The sequence below is a fragment of the Sceloporus undulatus genome, chromosome 1, assembly GCF_019175285.1.
Source record: "Sceloporus undulatus isolate JIND9_A2432 ecotype Alabama chromosome 1, SceUnd_v1.1, whole genome shotgun sequence".
NCBI lineage: Eukaryota > Metazoa > Chordata > Lepidosauria > Squamata > Phrynosomatidae > Sceloporus > Sceloporus undulatus.
The window spans coordinates 295,724,636-295,750,506 of record NC_056522.1 but is presented as its reverse complement, the minus strand read 5'-3'; the positions used below and the strand labels follow the sequence as shown (position 1 = coordinate 295,750,506).

General features: G+C 41.4%; 1 protein-coding gene across 5 annotated transcripts in view; it reads left to right on the top strand.

Annotated features, from left to right (window-relative positions):
- SHANK2 (SH3 and multiple ankyrin repeat domains 2) overlaps nt 1–25,871 on the top strand; it is a 489,211-nt gene that overhangs the window by 221,378 nt on the left and 241,962 nt on the right. For all 5 annotated transcript variants that reach the window (XM_042469292.1, XM_042469286.1, XM_042469278.1 and 2 more), the window contains one exon: nt 2,007–2,120. In XM_042469292.1, the coding sequence (XP_042325226.1) occupies nt 2,007–2,120 (114 nt within the window). The remainder of the gene's footprint in view (nt 1–2,006; nt 2,121–25,871) is intronic.

The window sequence follows — 25,871 nt, the reverse complement described above, 5'->3', positions numbered from 1 at the left end:
AGATTGGCTAAGCGGATGGGGGCTTCCCCCTTCATTTAAAAAAAAATCTGGCGGGAAAGGTGCGCAGATGCTGTCAAATTTTAAAACCTCTGGTGTCTTGTGTCTTGTGTGTACCAAAACCAAAAGCAGTATCAACTGGCCAAATTGAAAGGGAAACATTTGTAACATTGGCATTGTCGCATTCACATTTTAAACAATTCCAGGAGCAAGAGGAAATGAAAGGGAAATGTAGTGCAGGCATTGTAGCATTCGCATATAACACAAATAATAATAATAATAATAATAATAATAATAATAATAATAATAATAATTATGGCTCTTACATTCCAGGAGCAAGAGGAAATGAAATGGAAATATAGTAGCGCAGGCATTCTAATTGTAGCATTCGCATATAACACAAATAATAATAATAATATTAATAATAATAAAGGCTCTTATAAGGTGCTGTTCCAGGAGCAAGAGGAAATGAAAATAGCACAAGCACACACACATTCTATGTCACCCAAAAAATCATGTGCATAAAAAGAGAGAGAGGCTCCTTCCTCTTGGCTCTGCAGCCCAATTTCCCTACATCCTTCCTCTGGCTTGGCCCCACAGTCCGATTTCCCTTGGCAATCCTCCTCCTTCCTTCCTTCCTTCCTTCCGACCCTCCCTGAAGCAAAAACCATGCACATTTTTTGTCAAAAATAATTTTAAAAAAATTTAAAAAGGGGAAAGCTGCCTGGTGCGAGCTCCATTCGTGCCCTCTCTCTGACCTGCCCTGAATTGACCCTCCTGCCTCTTCCTTCACCTCCTCCTGCTCCGTTACAGAATGCCCTCCATGGCCCCTTCTTCTCTCCAGCTCCTTCATCTTCCTCCTCCTCCATCACTTTCTCCAGTTCCCCCCTCTGCCCTCCTTCTGACTGCCCTTTACAGCCCCCATCAGTCACCCTGATTCCCCTTTTTTGCCTCCTGTCCCTTTGCCTCCTGTTGCCTCCTGTCACCCTGATTCCCCTTTTTTGCCTCCTACCCCTTTGCCTCCTGTCACCTGATTCCTCTTTTTTGCAGCCTGTCACCTTGATTCCCCTTTTTTGCCTCCTGCCCCTTTGCCTCCTGTCACTCTGATTCCCCTTTTTTGCAGCCTCTCACCTTGATTCCCCTTTTTTGCCTCCTGTCCCTTTGCCTCCTGTCACCCCGATTCCCCTGTTTTGCAGCCTGTCACCCTGATTTCCCTTTTTTCCATCCTTCCTCCGGCTCCTTCCTCCTCCGCCGCCTCCTTCACCCCGATGAAGGGGAGGGAATGCCCTGCCCACTGCCCTCCTTCTGACCTAAATCCCTCCCCTGAACTTGACCTGATCATGATCGGGGATAAGTTCATATTTCGCGGAACCCAGGTTTTTTCAAAAGAGACGGCTTTTACCCTGATTAAATGACCCACGCTAAGGGGCATTTGCCACAAAATGCTTGTGCATGCCTCAAAATGGATTGTGACAGATTTGGGGCGAATATGAACTTCAAGTGGAAGAATCGATTCCTGATCCGGAGTAAAGTGTAGTCTGAATGCCCCCCCTAGACTGTTATGCATTCATCATGCATTTTCTACTTTGTCCCCTCAATTTTATACAGTGGGCACTTGCTATCTGCTGCGGTTTGGTTCTAAGACCACCTGTGGGTACCAAAATCTGTGGATGCTGAAGTCTCATTCAATGGCATAATGAAATGGTGTCCCTTATATACAATGGCAAAATCAGGCTTTGCTTTTTCAAATTTATATCTTTGTCAAAAATTTTAACCCATGGATTATTGAATCCATGGTTAAAGAATTTGTGAATATGGAGGGCAAACTGTACAACTGCTTATCTTACCCTGTAAACTACATATTCTATTGTATGCAATGGAAGTCATAGTTGCAGATACAGAGTAGCTAAGGTTTCAAATTTAGGCTTATGAGTTGCCATTCAAGCCTCTCCAGGAAGGTATAAAAATATGATGCAAACCTAATGACATTTTTTTTAATTTATGCGCAGTTTTGAGCATTGGTGAAGGCGGATTCTGGGAAGGCAGCACTCGAGGACACATTGGATGGTTTCCTGCAGAATGTGTTGAGGAAGTACAGTGTAAACCAAATGAAAGCAAACCAGGTAAGGTGGTGTAGTTTTATAATAATCTATACAAATTAGTATCTATTACTATTCCATCTAAAATGGACATTGTGTCCATAGCGAATTGAAGATTGTTATTTGTCTCAATTACTTAGCCCTAGGAAGAAATATAAAAATTGTATTTTTAAAAGATACAACACTTTAAGTTTGTTTTTGTTGCAAGATATACAGGCTGCCTGAAAATTACCTTTACAATCTCAATTCTATCTAGAATTGAAAATGCAAAGATAATTTTCAGACACCCTTGATTTTTCATTTGTAAGAAAAACCACAAAAGATAAAATACTTCAAAACATTATGCACGTTTCCTTTGATATATATTTAATTTATGTCATATACAAAGAATGGCACAGTCAAGCAAACTGAAACCATTTTTAGTTTTCACTGATTTCAGTTGGAAAGAGTTGCTTAATATGCTGTGTACTGGTATTGTTGTGTTCAGTGTAGTTGCTGTAACTGCTATACTTAAGGTGAGATTGAAATAAAGTTTAATATTTTTGTATGGAAATGTCATGAAATACAATGTATAACCTTAAATTTATGTACTGTATTTTCTGGCGTATAAGACTACTTTTTAACCCACGAAAATGTTCTCAAAAGGCAGGGGTCATCTTATACGCTGGGTGTTGTCTTATAGGGAACGTGTTGAAACTTCCGAGCTGACCGGAGAATCTGCAGTCACCGCATATGGTGGGGGAGCTCAAAAATGGCCGCGGCCACATACTCTCCATATGTGGTGACCGTATGAAAGCAGCAAGGGTGGCGCTGTACAAGTACGCTAGAAGAAAATCTTGGAGACAGAGAGGGCTGGGCAGGCAGGGAGAGCTGACCAATCCAAGCAGGCTTTGTATACAACAAGTTTTCCTGCTAAGTACCTGCATGTCATAAGCATTTGAATTAAAATTACCATATTGAAATCAAATCTGATGTTTTTTTAATTTTTATTTGGTGTGCGTTGGAAGAGGGGTAGTCTTATACGGCGAGCATATCCCAAACTCTATATTTTAACTGGAAAAGTTGGGGGTCGTCTTATATGCCCAGTCGTCATATACGCCGGAAAATATGGTAACTTTACAGAATGGTGTGTTGCCATCAAGGTTTTCTGTTGGTGATTTTCTTGTGTGTGAATTTAGGATACTGTATTTACTCATGTTTAAGTCTAAAAATTTAGGTAAACCAAATATCCAAAAACCTGATTCAACTTATCCACGCGTCAGTGTAAGTAGTGTACCTTAACTTTTATTTTAAAAAGGGAATGATCTCTGGTGAAAGGCAAGAATATAATCTGTCCTGGAAGCACACACTCACACCAGGGAGGTAGCCGGGGGGGGGGTTCCCCCTTGGCATGTGGGCACGTTCAAGCTCCTTTCTCCTCCTCCCGTCCATCAAAAGCGTGGAGGACTCAGATGGAGAGGGAAAGAGGGGGAAAGACAGAAGTCGCAGGGAGGGAGCAGGGAGGCTCAGAGAGAGGGAGGGAGGTGGAGTGGGCGGGGGTCCCTCCCTGCTACTTCTTTCCCTCTCTTTTCCTCTCCTCCTCCTCCTCCTCCTCACTTTTGCCAGAAAAAAGTCTCTGTTCCTGTGGAAGGAGAGGAGGAAGAGGAGGAAGAAGAAGATGAAGGGAAGGAAGGAAGGAAGGAAAAAAGAATGATAGGAAGGGAGGGAGGGAGAACAAAAGAAAGAAAGGAAGAGGAAGGAAAGAAGGAGAAGGAAGGAATGAAGGAAAAAGGAAGGAAGGCTCTAAAAGGAAATATAAAAGAAAGAAAAGGTGACTTCTACTTTCCTTTCATCAGTTATATCCATATACAATATAGTAAAATAATAATAAAATCATCATCATCATCATCATCATCATCATCATCATCATCATCATCATCTCTTATCAACTACAGGTTTAGTCTTCCTTATCCAAAATGCTGAGGACTAGATGTATTTTGGATTTTGGAGTTTTTCAGAGTTTGGTATATTTATATATGTATAATGGGATATCTTGGAGATGAGACCCAAGTCCAACTATTAAATCCATTTATGTTTCATATGCTTCACATAGACATAGGCCAAAGGTAATTTAATACACAATATTTTTAAAATAATTTTGTGCTTCCATACACTGAGCTGTCAGAGAAATCCTGAGACCACACCAATAATTCAGTAATTTATCTAAACCTTCAGGATTCCCAAGTTTCCTTTAGTTGGGGTCAGACCAGATGCTCTCATGGACAGTTTTGGATTTTGGAATAATTCAGATTTCAGAAATCCAGATAAAGGAGACTCGGACTCTACTCTGTACATTTCTTCTGATAATCAACTTGTGTTTTCAAAAACAGTCATTTCTGGATTTTTGCAACAACAAAAAAGAGGAGGGTCTGTGATGCAAAAAAGCAAGACACTTCCTTCCAGCTTTGCTTTTTCTCTTTTTTAAAATAAAAATACGTAAAATAAAATACAGTTAGCTGGCCCCTTTTCAGCATGTCAGTGGGGATGCTTTGATTGAGATTTCCTACATGGCAGAATGGGGTTGGACTGGATGGCCATTTTTGGGGTCTCTTCCAGCTCTATTATTCTATGATTCTATGATTAATTAATTAACATAAGGAATCAATCTAAGTGGGTCGCCAATGAAAGGTCAGCTGCAAAAGTCTAGGCCTCTCTGCCCTCCTGCCTTGTAAGCAAAGTCCATTGGCAGACCTCTGGGTTTTACTTTGCAAGGAGTTTTTATTTTCTTTATTTTTGCCTTTTTAAAGGAGTTCCCCCCAAATTCTGCCAGATGATGAATCGGGGCTATTGAGTCCTATGGCCCAACACTAGGCAATGCTAGACTGCAGGTCCCATCATCCAGCAGCAACACAGACTGCTGGGAACTGCAGTCTAATAAGGCTACAAAAATAATCCAGTTCGACACCATTTTAATGCTATGGAAAATCCTGGGATTTGTAGTATGTTGTGGCACCAGAGCTCTCTGACAAAGAAGGCTAAATGTCTCACAAAGCTACAATCCCCATTATTATTATTATTATTATTATTATTATTATTATTATTATTATTATTATTTTCTTATATCCTGCCTTTCTCCCAATATACAGACTCAAGGTGCCGATTCCCCATAGCATTAATCTAAATTAGTGTCTTTTTATAATGTAGATGGACACCCCCATTACATAATTATAACACTGATCCTACTATGATTTTAAGTGTTTTTAAAGTTATACAGTTTTAAAGTTATAAAGTCTTATAATGCAAGCTATGCACTGATGGACTATTGCACTACAACTTTTTATTGATTGATTTTATATCCTGCCTTTTTGCCAAAATAGGATTCTCTTAAAGGGGTTTGTTTTTTATAAAAAGAAAGTAATGTGTCTTGGAATTAAAAGTTATGAGGTATATAGAGCGAGAGAGAGAGAGAGAGTGTCTTGGAATTAAAAATTGTGTGTGTGTGTGTGTGTGTGTGTGTGTGTGTTAGAATTAAAAATCCCTCTTGGAAGTGGGAATGAAATGTTGTGTGGATGCAGCCTGGGTTCTTAGCTCAGCTCAGATGTTGGAATGCAGTTCAGTGCAGAGTTGGAGAGTTCCCAGAATTCCCCAGCCAACTCTGGCAGGGGGATTCTGGGAGCTGTAGTCCCCCAAACCCCATAATTGTCCCAAGCTCTGGTCTAGCATTTGGAGACGGAGAATGGGTGGGTGCGAGTGAGAGAGACGCTTTTCCACTGACAAAACCCTGTGTTTCCTGCAGCTTCGTTTGAGCTGAACCAAAAGAGCTTTAAATCTGTCACCAGTGGCTTATAAATTATCCATAAATGCACCATTAAAGGCAAAGAGATCTATATGGGCCAGGAGGATGACACTGTGAGCTGCCTTAAAACACGTTTATGTGTTGTGTATGTTGTGCTTTGTGTGTGCAATGAGTACAGATTACAAAGCCTGGGTATCAAATACCCTCCTATCTCCCAAATGTTCATCCTCAGGTAGTTCCTTTTTTGTCCTCATCCTTAGGCCTTTCCTTCTTGTGCCTCCTCTGAGTGTCTCAGAGCATGAACAGAGTGGCTGCCACTCATTGCTTGAGCAGCTGCACTTTGCTTTATCGACCTAAATTTATCTGATGTAAACATCTTCAGAGGAAGGACTCAATTTGCATCTGCACTGAAAAAATAATCCAGTTTGACGCCACTTTAACCGCCCTCAGCTCCATGCCATGGAATGTTGGGATTTGTAGTTTGTTGCGGCACCTGACAGAGATGGATAAACAGCTCCTCAAAATTACAAATCCCAAGATTCCATAGCACAGAGCCATAATGGAAGTTAAAGTGGTGTCATCCTGAGGTAAACACTCAACCCTCTTTCTGTGTCTTGGAGGGGGGGGGGCTCTTAGCCTCTCAAAAAAAACAACAAAGAGATTGGTGATTAAATTTTGGGACTGTTAAAATGAGGTCAGTTGAAGTATCCAAAATATGCCTATATTGTAATAACTCTCTTTGCATTCTCTGAAATACAAGAAAACTTTCATACAGTTTAGAAACAAAGGCTGTGGAGTTTACCGCACAGGTCCTCCTCGGTCCGGCCTCAGAATGGAACGGAAGAGGCAGGAAGGAGTGCGGAACGAGTGGGGCACGGATTTTACTGCACACAAAAGACCCCATTCCATGCCATTCCCCTCTCTTCCGTGCCATTTTTGAGAACAGTTCTCAAAAACCATTCCCTTCTGGAATGGAATGGGCATGGAAGAGAGGGGAACGGAACGAGTGAGGGACTCCCTTGTGTGTGGTAAAATCCGTCCTCCACTTGTTCCGTTCCGTTCCGTTCTGAGGCTGTCCTTGGAGCCCAGTGCGGTCAACTCCCATGAGAATGCCAAATAACATTACATAAGAATTCAACATTTCTTTAGCATAGCAGTGTTCTGGATAATTCTGCAAATGAACCTATTTTCTTCCTTCCGGAGGGAAAAATAACTTATGGCTAAATATATGCAAGTATACTGTATATACTTGACTATAAGTCGAGAAATTTATGTCCCAAAATTGACCCTAAAATCCTGGGTCAGTTTATATATGGGTCTGTACACTAATACTGCTTAGAAAGGTCCTGAAACTAGAACAGTGGTGATACCTACTCTTCCCCACTCTTCGTGCCTGGTGGCAAGAGGGATATGTGTGTGTGTGTGTGAAAGAGTTTCCCAATCCAATTTTAAAGCCTACTCGTCCCATCAAAGAAACCCCCCATTTAGCTCCATTTCTGTCCCTTCCCAAACCAATGTTAAAACCTCTCCTCCGGGACCAGGGAAGTGGTGTTAGGTGGTCAGGAGAGATCCAGAGAAGGACAATCATAGAGTTGGAAGATACCACAAGGGCCATCCAGTCCAGCCACCTGCCATGCAGGAACTCACAATCAAAGCACTCCTCAGAGAAGGCCATCCAACCTCTGTTTAAAGACCTCCAGAGGGGAGACAGAAGTGGTGTTTCCCCTTTCCATCGTTTGTTATAGTGCCTTACGTTTACCCTCAACTTATCCATGGGTCATATCAAAATCCATGATTTTTACCCTGAAACCTTTCTTCGACTTATACATGAAGTCTACTTGTACACCAGTATATATGGTAATTGTCAGGATTATTTTACTATCCTGTGCTTGGAGCAGAGATTGGAGGGGAAATTAAATAATTATTTAATGAGGGCTGAATCTCAGGACAACTGGTATTCAACTTAAGTAGATCAGAAATCATTGCAGATACACTCCCAGTTTTAATGCATAGTTGGAAATTGTGTAGTTTGTTCTGAACATGTTTTTTTTCTGAGTTGTTGGGGGCAGGGGATGAGTAAGACCTCAGTTGGTCACCTGGATCTCCAGCCTTTCCAGGGCGCAATAGCCACAGTGCCACAGATATACGGTGCTCCTTCAGAGCTCCATTGTATGGATGCAGTGCTGGAGGAACGCATTGACGCTGCATGCCATGTGGAGTGGCATGTGGCATCATAGTGCCTTGGGGGAAGAGTCGGGGCATGCATCATGTGGATGCGACACCCTGACTCAACCCGCAGGCTGGCCTTAATGGCCGGTCTGAAGAGCCCCTAAGTTGCTGGTTTGCTAGGGAGATTCAAAAGTGCCTCTGGATTTGCAAGGAAAGAAGATGCACTTTTGTATGTGTGGGTATGTATGTTTCTGGTTTCCTAGAGAGATTCCAAAGACCCACTGTATTTGCAAGGAGAACGTGTTGGGGGGGGGGGGGACTGGTGCTTAACTAATGCCCTTGCTTTGTCCGTTACATCCTTGGTTACATGCCCCTATATTGTACCCTTGCCTTATTCACATATCAAAATCCATAATTTTAGCTCCAAAAGCTGACCTCAATTTATTGGTCGACTTATACATGAATATAGGTTAATCATACTGTGTGCCTAACCCTTTAAAATTCTGCTGGTAAATTATGTTGAAAGAAAGAAATTATTTCATCCAAGTTCTCCTGGTGGCTAAGGCACCACACTGGGCATTCCCCACGTGTAAGCTGTAATAAAAAAAGCAATGTGCAACAACCTCAAAAACCACCAGAGCAAAATAATAATAATAATCATCATCATCAGCAGCAGCAGCAGCAGCAGCAAATGTAACTGACATTGTCCGGATTACTACTGATTATTTCACTTATGATTTGAATAAAATAAAAATTTGACTGACAGCTACAACCCTTAAAATTTGTTTCATAGAATCTTAGAATCATAGAGTTGGAAAAGACCACAAGGACCATCCAGTCAGGAACACAGAATCAAAGCATGCCCAACAGATGGCCATCCAGCCTCTATTTAAAAAATCTCCAAAGGAGACTCCACCACTCTCCAAGGGAGTGTGTTCCACTGTCTACCGCTCTTACTGTCAGGAGGTTTCCCCTAATGTTGAGGTGGGATCTCTTTTCCTCTAGTTTGAATCCATTGTTCCATGCCCTATTCTCTGGAGCAGGAGAAAACAAGTTTGCTCCATCCTCAATATGAAATCTCTTCAAATGCTTATACAGGGCTATCATATCACATCTTAACCATCTCTTCTCCTGCGTAAACATACCCAGCTCCCTAAGTCTCTCCTCATATGGCATGGTTTCCAGACCCTTCACCATTTTGGTTGCCGCCTTCTGGACACCAACTTCCATGCAGAATGGACCCAAAACAGTAATTTTCCAAGGGAGAAAAAGCTAGTTTGATTATCAGTGTCAAATATTCCATTAGATAACACACAAAGTCTGGTGAGTGTGTGATTAAGCATATGAGACATATTGTCTGAAGAGCTAACCTTCAATAAGACCAACCAAAATACTTCAAGATATTCAGCAAACTTGGCATACTGAATGTTACATCAAACAACAATAATAAACTCACTTGGGAGGAGGGGTGTTGGAGGACATACTAGAAAAATACCAGTCTGGTCTGTAATATTGATTGTAAGGTTGATGGATTGGCATTGATCGTAAGGTTGATGGGTTGGCATTCATAATGGGGTAAACTCCTTTCAATAGTCCCAGCTTCTGCCAACTTAGCATTTTGAAAGCATGCAAATGCAAGTAGATAAATAGGCACCACTTTGGTGGGAAGGTAACAGTGTTCAGTGCAATCATGCTGACCACATGGCCATCAAATTCATCTTCAGACAACACTGGCTCTTTGGCTTAGTAATGGAGATGAGCACTGCCCCCTACAGTTGGTTATGCTAGACATTCATGTCAAGGGGAAACCTTAACCTTTACTCTTTTGCAATATATTATATATACCTGACTATACATTGATCTCATATGTAAGTTGAGGGCAGGTTTTGAGGCCAAAGTTATGGATTTTTATATAACCTATGTATAATTTGAGGGACATGTAACAAAAGATGCAAAGGATAAAGGAAAGAAAAATGGTGTCAAAGCACACTGCTATTATCCCTCCCAGACATTCAAAAAGGCCAGAAGTGGTGCTGATTTTAGTTTCTTCCAGGATGGACAAAGCTTTTGCCTTTTGCCACTCTACTCAGAGAAGGGGATGATTTCTTTTTTGATAAGAATTAAGGTACAGTACTTATTAACTCATGGATAAGCTGACCCAGTTTTTTGGGGTCATTTTTTTTACCAACATTTCTAGATTTATACATGAGTATATACAGTAGGTCTAAAGCAGAAATGATCCAGTTTGCAGCTGGTTTAACTGTCCTGGCTCCGTGCTAGGGAATCCCAGGAATTGTAGTTTATTGTGGCACCAGAGTTCTCTGACAGAGGTGGCTAAATTTTTCACAAAACTACAGTTCCCAGAATTCCCTAGCATTGAGCCAGGGCAGTTAAAGCAGTCTCAAACTGGATTATTTCTGCAGTGTGTTTTGGACCATAGTTTCAGAAACATAAAATAAACAAATAAACAAATTTTCACATGACCCTTGACAATGTGTGGAATGGATATTGGTTATGGGTGCGTTGTAGGCTTATGTTGGACCTAAAGAAGGATGCATAAGCCCTGGAACAAGTAACAACTTCAGATTTGGAAGGATGGAAGCACAAAGGATTGAATTGATGCAAATTTCTTGGGTTGCTGTAAAGGAAAGAGTGGAGGTTGGAAGGGAGAAAGGGAACGGGGACTTTTAGAAAAAGAAGTCAGGGCTCCAAAAAGTATGATATAGGCAGACATATGACTTGGATACCTATTTGACTGTTTATTCTTAAGGTAGTCCTAGTGGAAGTCTTTTCAGGATCAAAACCAACCTTTTGCTTCAGAGGAAGAATCATAAGGGTCCATGTATAGGGCCCACCTGTTACTCCATTTTGATTCCTTGGCTCTCTTGTTGAAAAGATCTTTGGTAGCATTGCAGGAAGAGACCTCTGGAGAGGAGCTGCTGGTTAGAGTATACAAAGCTAGATGGATTAATTATTTGAATTAGTATAACCCAGCTTTGTATGTATCAAGTACAAATAAAATAAAAAGGAAATTCTTGGAAAATAAGATTGATTATACACTTGTGGATAACATAATATGGTAATTTCTAATTTTTAAACTGATGCAGAGGCTTATAAAGAAACAGACCTCTAGCAGGGAGGTTTAAGAAATTAAAATGTATCAATGCAAAAATATTCACATAGCAACACTGTGTAACTTGCTATGTAAGAGAAATAATTAATATTAAACCAGTAATCAGAATACAGAGTTCTAAAAAATATTTTGCTGGTGAGCAACAAACTGATTTCAATATTTTGTCTCATGATCTCTTCTAATTTGAAGTTACCAACCAAAAAGATTTCAGACTACAATCCTATTCAGCCTAATCTGAGAGTATGAGCCACTGAAGTGGACAGAATTTATTTCTGAATAGATGTTTGCACAGTTATTTTCAGTCTCTAAAAGTATTTGTTGTGCAACATCCTCCTTTCCTGCTTTCTGTGGGAATAGAAATAAATTAGGGTATCCAGTCACTCTCAAGAGAGTAAGAGTTAAAAACACAGAATATAAAATTACAGAGGACCAAACCATGATTAGAAGAACAAAATGAGGAACCACAAAAAACAAACTTAATGACAGCGAGGCTGTGCTTCTAAGAATTGCAGAAAGATTAAAATTCAACACATATGCAGCCTTCTCTAAGAACACAGATTTTGTCAGTATTAAAGGTGGCAGCCTTACTACCAATTTTCAAAAATTTGAGTGTTCTTTCCAATTTTTCTGGATCGATTTTTTATAACAGCTAAGCAATAAAAGCGCTGGGTTTTTAGAGATTTGTATTAGAGATTTCTCATGGTAAATGTTGTTACAAGAAAGTCTGCAAGCAACCGTCACCTACAAGTGAATATTACTGGTTTGTAAAGAAAATGTTTCAAACAGGTAAATAAATCTTATATTTATTTATTTGTATACGGGACAACAATGAAACTACTTGTGGAGACAGTTTGTTATATGTATGTACTTCATAGTACCTGGAAGTAAGTAGTTATAAATAATAATTTGTAATTGTTTCCTTTTGTCACTAAGTTGCATTATGGATATAGCATTATGAAAAATAATTTAACTCACCAGTGTAATTGGGACAGTTTTATCTATGTATATGGTCTGACTTGTTAGATGTGTTCTGTGCTATAGGCAAGCATCTTTTGGACTACTTTATTAATTTACCAGAAAGGCAATTATTTTAATTACTTTTAGATGATGATAAAGAATTACTTTTTATTACAACAACTCAGTATCTCACTGGTGGTGGTGGTTGTGGTAATTAGAACTGGTTGCATTTTAAAAGTAACTTTCCAAGTTATGTAGTTCACATATGCTACCAACTGCTAAATGGGCCATGAGAAAATTTTGATACTGAAATAGCGGGTCAGATGCTCATGTTCATTCCTAAATTATTGTTGTGCGCTTTGCGATAGCTTTTAGCAGAAATTTTATATCCAGAACATGGTAGCAAAACATCTGCAGGACTGAAAACTGAGAGCTACTGCTGTTCTTAGCTGCATTTGCAATCCATATTTCCTCCAGTGAACTCTGGACAGTGTATATGAATTTCCCCCTCCCCACTTTGTATATGCCTTCAAGTTACCTGTCAATGTATGGTGACCCCTTGAATTTCATAGGATTTTCTTAGGCAAGAAATACTCAGTGGTGGTTTTCAATTCTTTGCACTGAAATACCTTTGCTCTGAAATAGCCTACAATACCTGGAATTCATGGGTGGTCTCTCATCCAAGTACTCTACTTAGCTTCCAATATCAGATTGAGTCTGGTGCCTTTAGGATTTTACCCTTGCAACAATTATGTGAGAGAGGCTAGGCTGAAAGACCAAATGGACCACAGTCACCCAGGGAATTTCATGTGTCAGTTGGGACATGAATGTGGAACTACCTAGTCCAATCTAATGTTTCAATCACATCACTGTGGTGATGCCACACTCTCTGTTGCCACAATATACATTGTTGAGATTCTAACCTTCTTGCTAAGGATCTCTACAGAACTTTGTAGACTTCTGAATAGTTGTATTTAGGATGTGGCTTTATGCAGAGTTGCTAGGTTAGAACCAGAGGTTTCTCTTGTACCTTTAAATCTGCTACTGAATCAGAATATGAGACAGCTGTGGTTTCTTCTGCCCAGTTCTCTGCAGTACTTTTGACTGCTTGAACATTTCTGGGTATTCTTTAATTATAGGTTTTTTTTTTTAATTATTCTTACAAGGTTGATAGGCATTCAAATTGAATTTGGAAATCCTTTTTGGTAACTAGTTTGCAATGTATATTTGATTTCTCACATATAAATCTCAGTTCAGGCTTATTCAGTGATCTCAGTTGAAGTTTATTCCCAAGTACAGTGGTACCCCGGGATACGAATGCGCCGCCTTACGAAATTTCCGGGTTACGAAAAAAATCCATTAAAAAAAACTGTTCCGGGTTACGAAGGTTATTTCGGGTTACGAAAATTTTTTTGGTGCTTTTCGGCGCTTTTTCGCACGAAATCGCGGCTTTTCCCCATTAGCGCCTATGGCATTTCGGCTTGCGAATGCTTTTCGGGTTACGAAAGCGGCGGCGGAACGAATTAATTTCGTAACCCGAGGGAGCACTGTACACAAAATTTCATGCTTAGGCTGCAATCCTACATATGCTATCTTGGGTATTAGTTGAATTTGTGGTGTAGGGTCCCTCCATCATACTCCTTTGCTCCAGTGTGTCAGCTTTCTTAATTAAGATGTTACTAGTAAGTTTATGATTGATTAAAGTAAAGTGGAGATATGCATCTTTATTAGAATGATTTATAACCCTTTGCTGTACGGCAGAATTAATTAAGACTAGGAGGTGTTGGATATTTGTTTTCTGAGGTGATAGTGCTATATAACAGTCGGGAGGCAGTTGCATAGTGGCACAAATAACAGCCTCTTCTCTGGATTCATTAGCAGGCCAAGATAAAACTTACAATGCATAACAACTATTTCTGTGTGACACTGGCATGTACTTGTACTTATTTTCATCTGTACAGCTGAGAGAGAGCATTTTAAACCATTTAAATCCATGAAAGTGGAATTTAATACTCCTTTCCTAATTGTAGCAACGTGTCAGGTTTTGTTGTATTTTAAAATGGAAGATCCAGTCATATTGCCTGCAAAGTGTTTAGGATCAATGCTGTATGTTAATCAACCAGGAGGGAAACAGTAACCTTGGTGTTTCAATAGTCTGTAATATTTTATTACATAATTAGCACTGGCCATTTTCCTGGTGATCCATTTTGCACTAAATAGGTGGACAAGTGTATCCTCATTGTTAAGAAAGGACCTAGCAAATGCACGCTGCCTCTCAGAATTCATTTTCTCTCCTCTTGATTTCAAGAAGAGAGATGGCAAGAAAAGCAACCAAGCTCGAAGTGAGTTAAAAGTTTTTGGAATGTAATTCAGAGGTTAGCCTTTACTTTTACATTTGTTGCTAAATTGGGAGATGAGTCAGCTGTGCTTCTTGTGCCCACTTTTTTCTCATTTAGTCAGCTACCTCATTTTAGGACACCTGGTCTCTTCCCCATTGCAGTTATGATTTGAAGTGATAGCACCAGAAAATTGGCTGAGGTTGCCTTCCAATTCACCAGTAGTTTTAAAGGGGCAATTGAAGGAAATGCAGCTGAATGCAATCTTATAACTCTAGATGAGTTCTTCCCATCTGATTTGTCCCTCTTTAGTCTTCTTGTGTTCTGACATAAGAAGACTAACATTAGTTGACTAATACCAAGATTTCAATAAAGCAAAAGTGTCTTATGGGTTCTTAGACATTAAAAAATTTATTGTTATGCAGGATTTGGTTGACAGTAACACAACTTATGGCTCTGGAATCACCATGTGGTCCTCAGCTATTATGTCTTGCACAACTGGTGGGACCCTACCCATTTCCCCTGCAACTCTGCTTCACCTGCAGGGATAAACACTATTTCTGGCTTCTGAGACAGTAGCAGAGTGGAAAGCTGACAGTAGCTGAGTGAAAAGCTGAAGCATCTTCCAGTCCATAGTGACTCTGGAGATTATCACACTACATTCTTAAAGCATTGTTATTCCACTTTAACTGCTCTGGCTGCATCGTGTTGCATTCTGGAGTTTATAGATCTCTGGCTGTATGTTCTAAATGCCCCCCCCCATAAATTGAAAATCCCAGAATGCAACAGGAGGCAGCCAAAGCAGTTAAAGTGGAATAGCACAGGGACGTAGCTAGGATTTTAGGAAGGGGGGGAGGTCCAGACTAAGTGCCACCATTATAATGGGGCTTGAGTGTGGCGGCACAGCAGCACACACCATTCATTTTTCTAATGGGGGGGGGGGTCCGGCCCCCCAGCCCCCCCCCCCCCCCGGCTACATCCCTGAATAGCAGCTCTTCAAGAGTGTAGTGCGATAATCTCTGTTTCTCAAATTCCTTATTGCCCACTAATAATATGTGCATTTTTGTACATCAGTGTGGTCCCAAAAATTCAGCTGATACTAGATATCACCACTGGGACCAATAATTTTGTATATCTCTTGTCTATTTCATCAGATATATAGCAGCAATAATCAGAAATATATTTTGCTGTAACAGTTCAGTTTTGTGAATGATCACTAGATGGCATTGTTTATGTACAAAACAGAAGCAAGTCAGTGCTAGGTATTCTTTTAAGCATATCTCTTTCCCTGCATACACATTAAAATATGACAGTTCATCTGAAGTACTTTAGTACAAGTTAGTTAGTTATTCTAGTTCAGCAAACACTGCCAGCTGTGGTAGGGAAAAGACAATGCTCTAATCAATGCAGCTACAGTAATATATGTAGGCAGATGAAAATAGTTGTGTTTTCATAATTTTTCAGTCATAGCAGAATAGTACAATGTCATTTTAAAGTATTCTTTTCATTTAAATAAAGTATGTGGAGGTGGGAATATATGGAACCAGCAATCCTGTTCTTAGTCCAAAGCCAGTTTTTCTTGCGTTATTGAGACTCTGAGCAGTAAGATTGGTTCCGAGTCTGTACAGTTTGTATGCAGGGACTCACATAATAAAATATTACCTTACAAAACCAAGGTCACATGAAAAAATAAACTATAAATTGGGGGGGGGGGAGGCTAGAAACTTAATTCCTGATATCTAGCTTTCTGTTCACAGGAATATCTTTATGTGGAAGGCCATGCAGTCATGTGCATTGTAACCTTTCCTGCCTGCATAATGGCTTATAGATCCATGATGCTGTTCAGACTCATTTGTAATTATATTATTTTGACTTTTTTATTTCTACAATGGATGTTGCATCCAATGTAGAACTTCTGCTTGCTGAGATCTGTAGTTTTAGACCTAGCAGTGAAAAAAGGCAAGATCTGCTATGAGAAAGATCTCTCCTGATTCTGAACCAGGGTAGTGAATAGCAGTGGCATCACTGGGGTGGGGGTCGGGGTGGACCACACCGGATGACACCCAGAAGTGGGGGAAATACCCGAATGGGGCCCCCTCCCCCTTTGGGGCAGGAGAGGCACACACAGATCCTTCCACGCTGCTCCGTCCAGTGCTTCCTCTCCAGGTTGAAAGCCCAGGATGGAGGAGGACCAGCGACTGGTCAGATTGAAAACCATGGTGGTAGCACGGATTGAGACCAGGCAAGTGCAGTTGCCATGGCCACAGCCTGGTTTATTGGGCCCGTCTACTTGAGGCCTGTATCTCCCCATACGAACCTGCAAGAGCCTTAGGATTTTCAGGAGAAACTTTTTTTTTGGTCCCACCACCATCACAGGCTCACTTGGTGAGGACCTTTTCAGTGGCTGCTCCAACACTGTGGAACTTCCTTCCATGGGAGGCCAGGCTGGTTCTCTCCCTGCTCTCCTTTCACCAGCAGGCACAACCTTTTATTTTCAAGCAGACTTTTAATGCATAATTGTGCCCAAGAGGCTTCTTATTAGGGTGTTGCTTTGGTAGGTTTTTTAAAGGTTTTATATTTTTAACTTAGTATTTTAAAGGACTTTATGTTTGTTACCTTTTATATTACTGTGGAGTATTAACCGTGTTTTATAATGGTAGTTTTATTGTTTCTAAGCATCTTTTGTGAGATGCCTTGGGTCCAATTTGGGAGAAAGAAGGCATATAAACAAGCAAACCAGTCATTGAAGTCCAGGCCTGTCATGAGAAAAGGCATCTGGGAGGTCAATAGACTGCCAGCTTGGAGCGGCCTCTGGCTGCTTCAGCCCCAGTTTCTCCCTGTTCAGTGCAGAACTGTGGTGACCAGACACCGTGGTCCTGAGGCCACCACTGACACTGTTCCGAAGGGGCTGCTGGCAAGGAGCACTTTTTTGGTGCTCCTTTTGCTGGTAGCTTCAGGTCACCTTAGCCAGCTGTGGTACAGCTTCAGACGATTCGGGGGCATGTGTCATCTTTACGCCAGACCCCCAGATCAGCCCAAAGCCGGCACTTTTGGCCTGTGTGTTTCAGGCCTAGGTAAGCAAGTCAGCCCATAGGCCGGCGCTTTTTGCCATTCTGTACAGGGCCTTAATGCCAGTCCTGTATAATAATGAACACTGTAAATATGAAGCCTCCTGCTCCTGGGGCGCTCTGGCTTTTTCCTCCTTGTAAACATTTTGACAAGTTTCTTTTCCATTCCCTCCCACTCAAATGTCTTTGGTATTCGTCCACCTCCCCACTCCCCTCTGTCTGAGGGCCTCACCCCTCAGGCTTTCGGCTTTTCTTCTTTGACCTTCTTCCCACCGGCCTTCATCTTCCTCTGCTCCTCCTCTCCTTTGTCAGCTGTTTCTCTTCTTCCTCTTTCAGCTGTTTCTTCTCTGTTTTTGACTCTGCTTCCAGCCACACTACCTCCTCTAGACTCCCCCTCCTCTTATATTACTTCCCTGATAACTTGTCCCTGTCTTCCGGACAACTTGTTTCCTCCTCCTCCATCTTTGGTCCCTTCTGGCTCTTCTCCTCTTGTTTCCCTCTCTGTCTTTTTTCCTACTATTTCTTCTCTCTTTAAACTCCTTACCACCCACCCAGAGCCGGCCTCCACCAGCATTTCCTCCAAGGGCTTTTCCCATGGCATGCTTGCATCTGTTCTTGCTGACCTGTACCCTGCTGCCTCTGAGATTCCCTTGGTCTTGTGGGCAAGTTAGGGGTTGGGACTCTGGAGCTTATCGCACACTTTTGTCTTCGTTCTGGGCACGAGCAGGGAATATTGTAGCCAAGTGAAAATGAAGTTTATTGCATGCTAAACTTCAGCAAGGTATCCCTGAGGTGGGCTGAGGTGTGTGAATTTTGCTTAGCCAGAAAGCATTCTTGCTCAGCCAGAATCTTTCCAGCTGAGCAAAATTCACATGACTCGCCTGGCTCAGGGATGGGTTAGGGTTGATGATGGCATAGGGTTGCCTTGCCGACAGTTTAGCATGTGATAAACTCCAATTTCACTTGGCCACACATGTTCTGTCAGGACCATGTGGCACACTTGGCCTGGAAATGACATGGATGTGGACACTAGGTGGAACTGCAGCAGAGGTAACTACAGTTCAAGTGGCAGGTGTGCATGAGTCAGCATTTGGAAGCTGTGCATCATGGGACATATGATGCAACATTCAAGTAGGTGAAGTCAGTTAGAGGTGCATCATGGGATACTGTATGATGCAACATACTCTGGGTATGAAACCAGCAAGGTTTCATTGGTGGCATGGCTATCACATGACTTCACAGAAGACCACCTATAAAAGGGAGAAGGTGACTATCTCCATTGTTGGGTTGTTGTGGTTGGTGACTGGTGAAGCACTTTGTTTGTTTGTATATAGAGCTATGAGTATCCAAGACGGCTGTCTGGTACTATGTGCATTCCTGTAAATAGCTTGCAACAAGTGATTAAAGCCCTCTAGCTTGAGTGAGAGCATTGCTGTCCAGCAGTGTTTATTTCTTCAAGCCGGGAGCTCAAGGCTGGAGCCTGTGTGGGAGGAATTTTTCCTTCTCAGCCTGAAGCCTTTGCAGACGTCTCTCCAAGAGCCTTCTCATGGTGTCCTGCCTGCGTGGATCAACTCTGCATGTGGTCGTAGTGGACACAGCACGTATCTCTACACCCCACCTTTCCACCTTCCATGGGTTAAATCACTATTAAAAAGGGGCCTTTTTTAAACAATTACGAGAACGCTTCCATGGCAAAAACGGAAGCGTCCCCCTTTAAAAGTGTTAACCACAATCCCACCAGGAGGCTCCCATTGCAGATCGGTGACGCTGGGGCAACGGAAGCAGAGCGGAAGTTAAGTAATGTGATAAACCCCTATATTCCATTTTAACTGCCATAGCAACTAATTGTGGAATCCTGGGATTTGCTATTTAGGGAAGGGTGTTCATAATTCTCAGCCAAAGAGCTCTTGGACCTCACTAAACTACCAAATCAAGAATTCCACAGGATGTTGCCATGGAAGTTAAAGTGGAATATAGCGCTATAACATTGTAGTGTGATAAGGACCACAATTTATCTTCAGGAAACCTTCCCTCTGCTCATAAGTCTGTGGCTAATAGTACAGGATCTCTTTTGTCCTCATGCTACTCTGAAAGAGAAGTAGTTTACTCTCTGGCACAGAACAAAAATGTTCTGATTGATGTATTATTTGATAAAATATTTATAGCCATTATAGCTAGGGATCCTGATTCAGAAAGTTTGAGTCTAGATCACGCCATTACTTTGCCGTTCCCCTTGTCACCATTTTCTGTTTATTTACTTTTAAATCTTTTTTTAATTTTACAACATTAAAACATAAGGAAACATTCAGTTTTATATTATCCAACACCCCAACAGCAAACAGTATCAAAAGCAGTAAATATATTCCTTCTCGTTCATATTGTCCTTTTTACTTATTCCGGAGTATTAACCCATCCATTATATCTCCTTAAACATTCATCAGACATTATTCCGGAGTATTAACCCATCCATTGTATCTCCTTAAACATTCATCAGACATTTCTTCCCGCCACCCCCTGTTCATAGCTCTCTTCATACCTCTCCTACTTCTTACTCTTCTCCCCCTAAACCTCATTCTTTCTTCTACTTCCACAGCCTCCCTCTTTCTTTCTTCTACAAATTCCTTTTTCACACCTTCTCACTTATTCTGCATTTCCTGAAACATTCTTGCTCTTCCATCCATAGGAGTTTATCAGATGCGAGTTTTTGGCGATTTTTCCTGCCCAAAGAGTCACTTTTGCGCAACCAACATAGCACAATAAAGTGATAACGCGATGTTCTTCCAGACATCATTCATTTCTATGGGAGCCCGTTGCGCAACACTTCCGTAGTTTTAGTGTCATTCCTCCCCTTTTGGGGCATTACGGGAAAAAAGGAAAGTCCGGCATTTGTCTCCTGTTATCCTTTCTAATGCCTTGCGAAATGGTTTGGTGTGGTAGGGAGTAACACAACGCGATGCAAAAGTTACTGATTGCAAAGTTCCCATGATGCTGAGCTGCTTTTTCACCCCATTCCCTTCCAGTGGCCTTCCTTTTTCAGGGCAACCCCGGGGGAGGGGTTTTTAAGTATATATATATAAATATATATATAAATAAATGTGTGTTCTGAGTTAATATGTGCAGAGATACATTCTTTGCGCGAATGCAAACGTGCATGTGTGTGTGTGTGTGTGTGTTTTGCCTTGATGTGTGATGGAGGAATACATAGGATGCTATAAATTAAAGGGACCCTAAAGGATCATCAAGTCCCCCCTTCTTCTGAAGGAATACATAGGATGCCAGAGAGATGGGAGGGACCTCAAAGGGTCATCCAGTCCAGCCCCTTCTTCTGTCCTGAAGGAATACATGTGAATATAAAAACATGTGTGTGTTATCAGCTATTGTGGATACTGTGAATATGCAGAGAGATGTTTATTAGTATGTGTCTCTGACATATATGTGTATACATATGTATATCTGTCTTGTCTGCCTGTATTTATAAAGAGGTGTGTGTGTGTGTGTGAATATATATATATATATATATATATATATATATATATATATATATATGGGTGTGTGTGTGTGTTCTATATGTATAGGTATATGTATATGTGGGGGGGGAGTGGGGTCTGTCCCTATAGGTAAATCTAATCTATGCAAGGGACCCCCAAGGGCTATCCAATCCAGGCCCTTCTTCTGCCCTGAAGGAATACAGAGGATGCCAGAGAGATGGAAGGGATCCCAAAGGGCCATCCAGTCCAGCCCCTTCTAACCCTAACCCTTCCCCCTCCTTTTTTAAAAAAGAGCCAGGCACAAAATGCCCCAAAATGTGCACATTTTGTCAAACCTCTTATGATCTGCCCGTGGCCGCATTTTCAACCCCAAAATGCAAGTTAATGCATCCTGTATCCCCCACTCCTTGCCACCCCAGAATGCCTCTTGCACATGTAATAATAATAATAATAATAATAATAATAATAATAATAATAATAATTTCATCACCTCGTAAATGCCAGAAAATGCATTCTTTTATGCATTTAAAAGCAATTCAGAGCTGTCCCTGAATTCCTTGCAAAAGCATGTATTGTTTTGCCAGTTGCCTAATTGACAAGAGCAACAAATGTAACATTCGAATGTAACATTCGCATTTTAGGATGGATTCTCAAAGGAAAAAAAGTCTATATATAACTTGGCTGGCGGCTTGTTCCCTTTCCCTTTCATATGCTGACTTCCAGCAAAGGGAAAATGTTGCAAAGGGCAAGAATATATATATTCCTCAAGAAAAAAACAAAACAAAACATGTGCACATTTTGCCAAAAAAATTTTTTTAAAAAAGGGAGGAAAGTTCCTGATGGGAGCTGCGTTCGTGCCCTGCCTTTGACCTGACCTGAACTGCCCCCTTTCCTCCTGCTTACACTTTGCCATTGCCTTCCACTGAGGCTGAGAGAGAGAGACCTGTCAATTCTAACTGACCCATGCAATTAATTGGGAATAAAAGGGAAATGCAGCGCAGGCATTCTGACTGTAGCATCTTCATATAACACAAAACAACAACAACAACAATAATAATAATGGCTCTTAAGTTCCGGGAGCAAGAGGAAAGCAAGCACCAAAAAATCATGCGCATAAATTGTCAAAAGAGGCTGCTTCTGCTGCATCCATTTCCCTACATCCCCAGCTTCTCTCCACAGCCCTGTTTCCCTGGGCAATCCTCCTCCTCCTCTTCCTTCCTTCTGAGCCTCACCTCCCTCTGAGCTGCCCTGGCTCCTTCCTCCTCCTCCTCCTGCTCCATTATAGGATGCCCTCCATGGCTCCCTTCTTCCCACGGCTCCTTCCTCCTCCTCCTCCATCCCACGGCTCCTTCCTCCTCCTTCTCCACCCCCCCCACCTCCCTATGACAGCCCTTTGCAGTCCTAAAGCCACCCAGATTTCTCCTTTTGCCTTCTGCCACCCTTTGCATCAAGATTCCCCTTTTTCCTTCGGCTCTTTCCTTCTCCCCCTCCCCTCCGCTAAATAGGATCCTAGAGATGGGGGGGACCCCCTCGCTCCCCCGGAAGCACAAAGGTCACGATACGACCAAAACCTCCAAAGGGCATGTGAAAGATTTTGATGCGAAATGTTTGACAGAAGAGGCGCTGGTGTAGTAAACAGAGCCACTGTGCCTGGTTTCGCATCTCACAAATCGCCTTGTATAGCGTTAACATCACATTTCAAGGGAATGACGGAAAAGCAAACAATGTGGTAAACCATCACGTTATAAGGTCAATTCGCAACGTTCGTTTCACTTCCTTAGCGGAATTGAGGGTCCAAAACATGCGTCTGATAAACCTCATACAAACTGACTTCCTTTTCCTTGCCTTCTCCAGTCCCCACCCCCATCATTAGAACAACTTCTTTAAAAAGTCATCCTTTGTCACCATTTTTAAGAGACAAAGGACATTGCTGCCTCTGTTTCTTTTTATTTGTAGTATTTTATCTTGAATCCCTGCATCAAGGGTGGTGCTGGCGCTTCCAAACAGTGTAACTGTTAATACTGATTCAAATAGTAAACACTAAAAATCTGTCTCCTTCCAAGGGTTCAAGACTGGAGGCACTAGTAAATTGAAGATGGATGTTTATTTAGATAGATGCCATACCAAGTGCAGCCAGGCATGCATGTTCAAAATCTACTAGCAAGCAGGTAGTTAAACCAAGCTTATACTGTACAGCATTTTTACAAAACCATGTGGTGGCAGCAGTTGAGCAGCAAATGGCTATGGCAGTCATACAAACAAACAAATATTAAGCAAGCACTGTTTCCAAAATTATACATGCCATGCTTGTTCTTTGTATCTCACATTGGTGTTGTAGCTGGTATCATTATCAGCAGAACACATCCAGATATTTGGTGATATGGATCAGTAGCCTTGTACATGTTACCTGTGTATGATCCCACATTAACAGGGTCCAGGATCAGAAATCCATGCATCACATCTAGGTTAGTAAACTTTATATGAAAATTTGCTCCTTTAAGGTTAAGAGTGGAATCTTCTTTGTGTTCTCTGAGTGAACACAGCAGCTTGTTAACAATAAGCATTCTCTCTCTCTCTCTTTTCTCACTCAATATCTGTGCGTGCGTGCATGCGTGTGTGTAAAACAAAGCTAACTCAACCTTATATTGCATTAACATTAAGCAATGGACCAGGTTATGATGACAGTAGTACAAATTCACTAGTCATGAGTGAGCACTGTTTCCAAAATGTGTATGTTACACTTTTTCTTTGTATCACAAACTGCTGTTGTACCTGGTAATATTATCAGCAGAACACATCAAGGTGTTTAAAGACAGGGTTTTGAGTGGCTTGTACATGTTTTATTTAACTTAAAATGCCAATGAACGTCCAACATTTTGTCTGTATAAGCCAACATTTTCTTTAAGTGTTGGACTATCACCCTGGAGATCAGGGTTCAATTCCTTGCTTGGCCCTGGAAAGCTACTGGCATTGGGCAAGTCACAAACCCTCTGCCCCAGAAAAACCTTTTGATAGGTTCACCTTAAGTTCACCATAAATTGAAAAATCCTTGAAGGCTGTTGTCATGGCTACTGACAGCAAGAAGTAGCTTTTAAGAGCTATCAATTGCCCTGAAGATCAATTCAGTTCCTTCTGATCTGTATAGAACTGTTGCATTCTATGGTTTTATATTAGATTGGTGTTTCCCTTTAAATAAATATGTTGTTGTTGTGTGCCTTTAACTTATTTCTGACTTACGGAAATCCTAAAGTGAACCTATTACAGGGTTTTCTTGTCAATATTTGTCCAGAGGAGGCTTGCCTTTGTCTTCCCTAGAAGCTGAATTACCCAAGGTCACCCAGTGGATTTCTGTGGCCGAGCAGGGATTTGAAGGCTGTTCTCCAGAGTTGTAATCCAGTGTTGAAACCACTAAACAAACTGGCTCTCTCTTATCTTAATATACTGTGATAAAAAGTGATACAGGGTTAAAATCTTACATTGAGGTTTACATGGTGAATCATGTGTGAAGTAAAGCAGGGTAGTTTCTCAAAAGTTTAATTGGTTTTTCTCTTGTTCTTGAAACAAAGCTAGTAGTAAAAAATTTCTTTCTCAAACATGTATGGTATGCTTTTCACCATGAAGTTCCATCTGTCAAAGGAAAAGAGAAATTGAATGCATCTAGGTCAGTATGCAAAGAGATCTTGCAGCACCTTTGAGACTATGGTGTGGTACAGACCGCTCAAAAAGGGTGGCCTGCCGGTGCCTGTTTTTCCGCTGGAGGGAAGCCTCAGCCGCCAAACGGCGAAGCTTCCCGCTGGCAGAAAAAGAACCCAAAAAGCGGGTTCTCTGAAGCCACGGCGGTAGCATAACAAGTGTGCCATTGGTGCACTCATTATGTAAGTGCCATGCAGATGCCACGCGGCACTTACGTAACAATGGTGGCACCCATGTAAACAGGGCACTCCCAATGTTACGCCCTCATCATGTGCGAGGGTTGTGGGCCGTGTGGGCGCTCCGCCCCCCCAGGCAATCCTCACACATGACGAGGGCGTCTGAAAGGCCAGTATGTACCGGGCCTATATGTGAAAGAGGTTGTAGCATGTGCTTTTGTAGACTTGGCTATGCATTTGAGGAGGTAGACCAATTCTATGGTAGCTCATGCTACAACTTCTACAAGTACAAAGATCTCTTTGCATACTGACCTTCCAGACTAACAGAGATATACATCTCTGAGATCTAAGTCAGTGCAAGTGTAGGTGTGTAATAGAAGTCTATAACTGCCACATACCTGAATTTTAAAACAAGTTATTTTGAAACTTGTTATCATTGGTAACTAAAGCAGGCCATATATTGAAGAGCAGCTGCTTTGAACTTTGTGGTCCTTCTGTGATTTTAATTATTTCCCCATACATTTACAGCTTCATGAATTGGTGCTTGTGCCTTGCCAAAGTAACAGATAAATACAACACATGTCTGTTCTAAATACTCCTAGCAGCATAGATCAGGGATGGTTCCCCCCTCCCCCTCACAAAATATGGTCATTCTGTTGAAATACATTCATGGAGTTCCTATTGACTTAATGTGCAGAATTGTGTCCAGATCATTAGCATCCAAGTTATTAATGTAATAAATAGCATCATGTGTTACATAATGTCGGCTTCTTTGTTTCAATCAACCCACTAGCCACTAAACTAGCTGATAGCTATCAGTGGTGCAGCATTATGATTCAGCAAAGGCTACTGAAAGGCACTAGAAAATTTTAAAAAAGCTCTTTGATCTTAGAGATGGATGTGTTCGTTGATGGCTCTGTGCATGGGAACTTTTCTTCCTAGTTTTGTAACCACTGTAAGTATATGGGGACATTTGCATC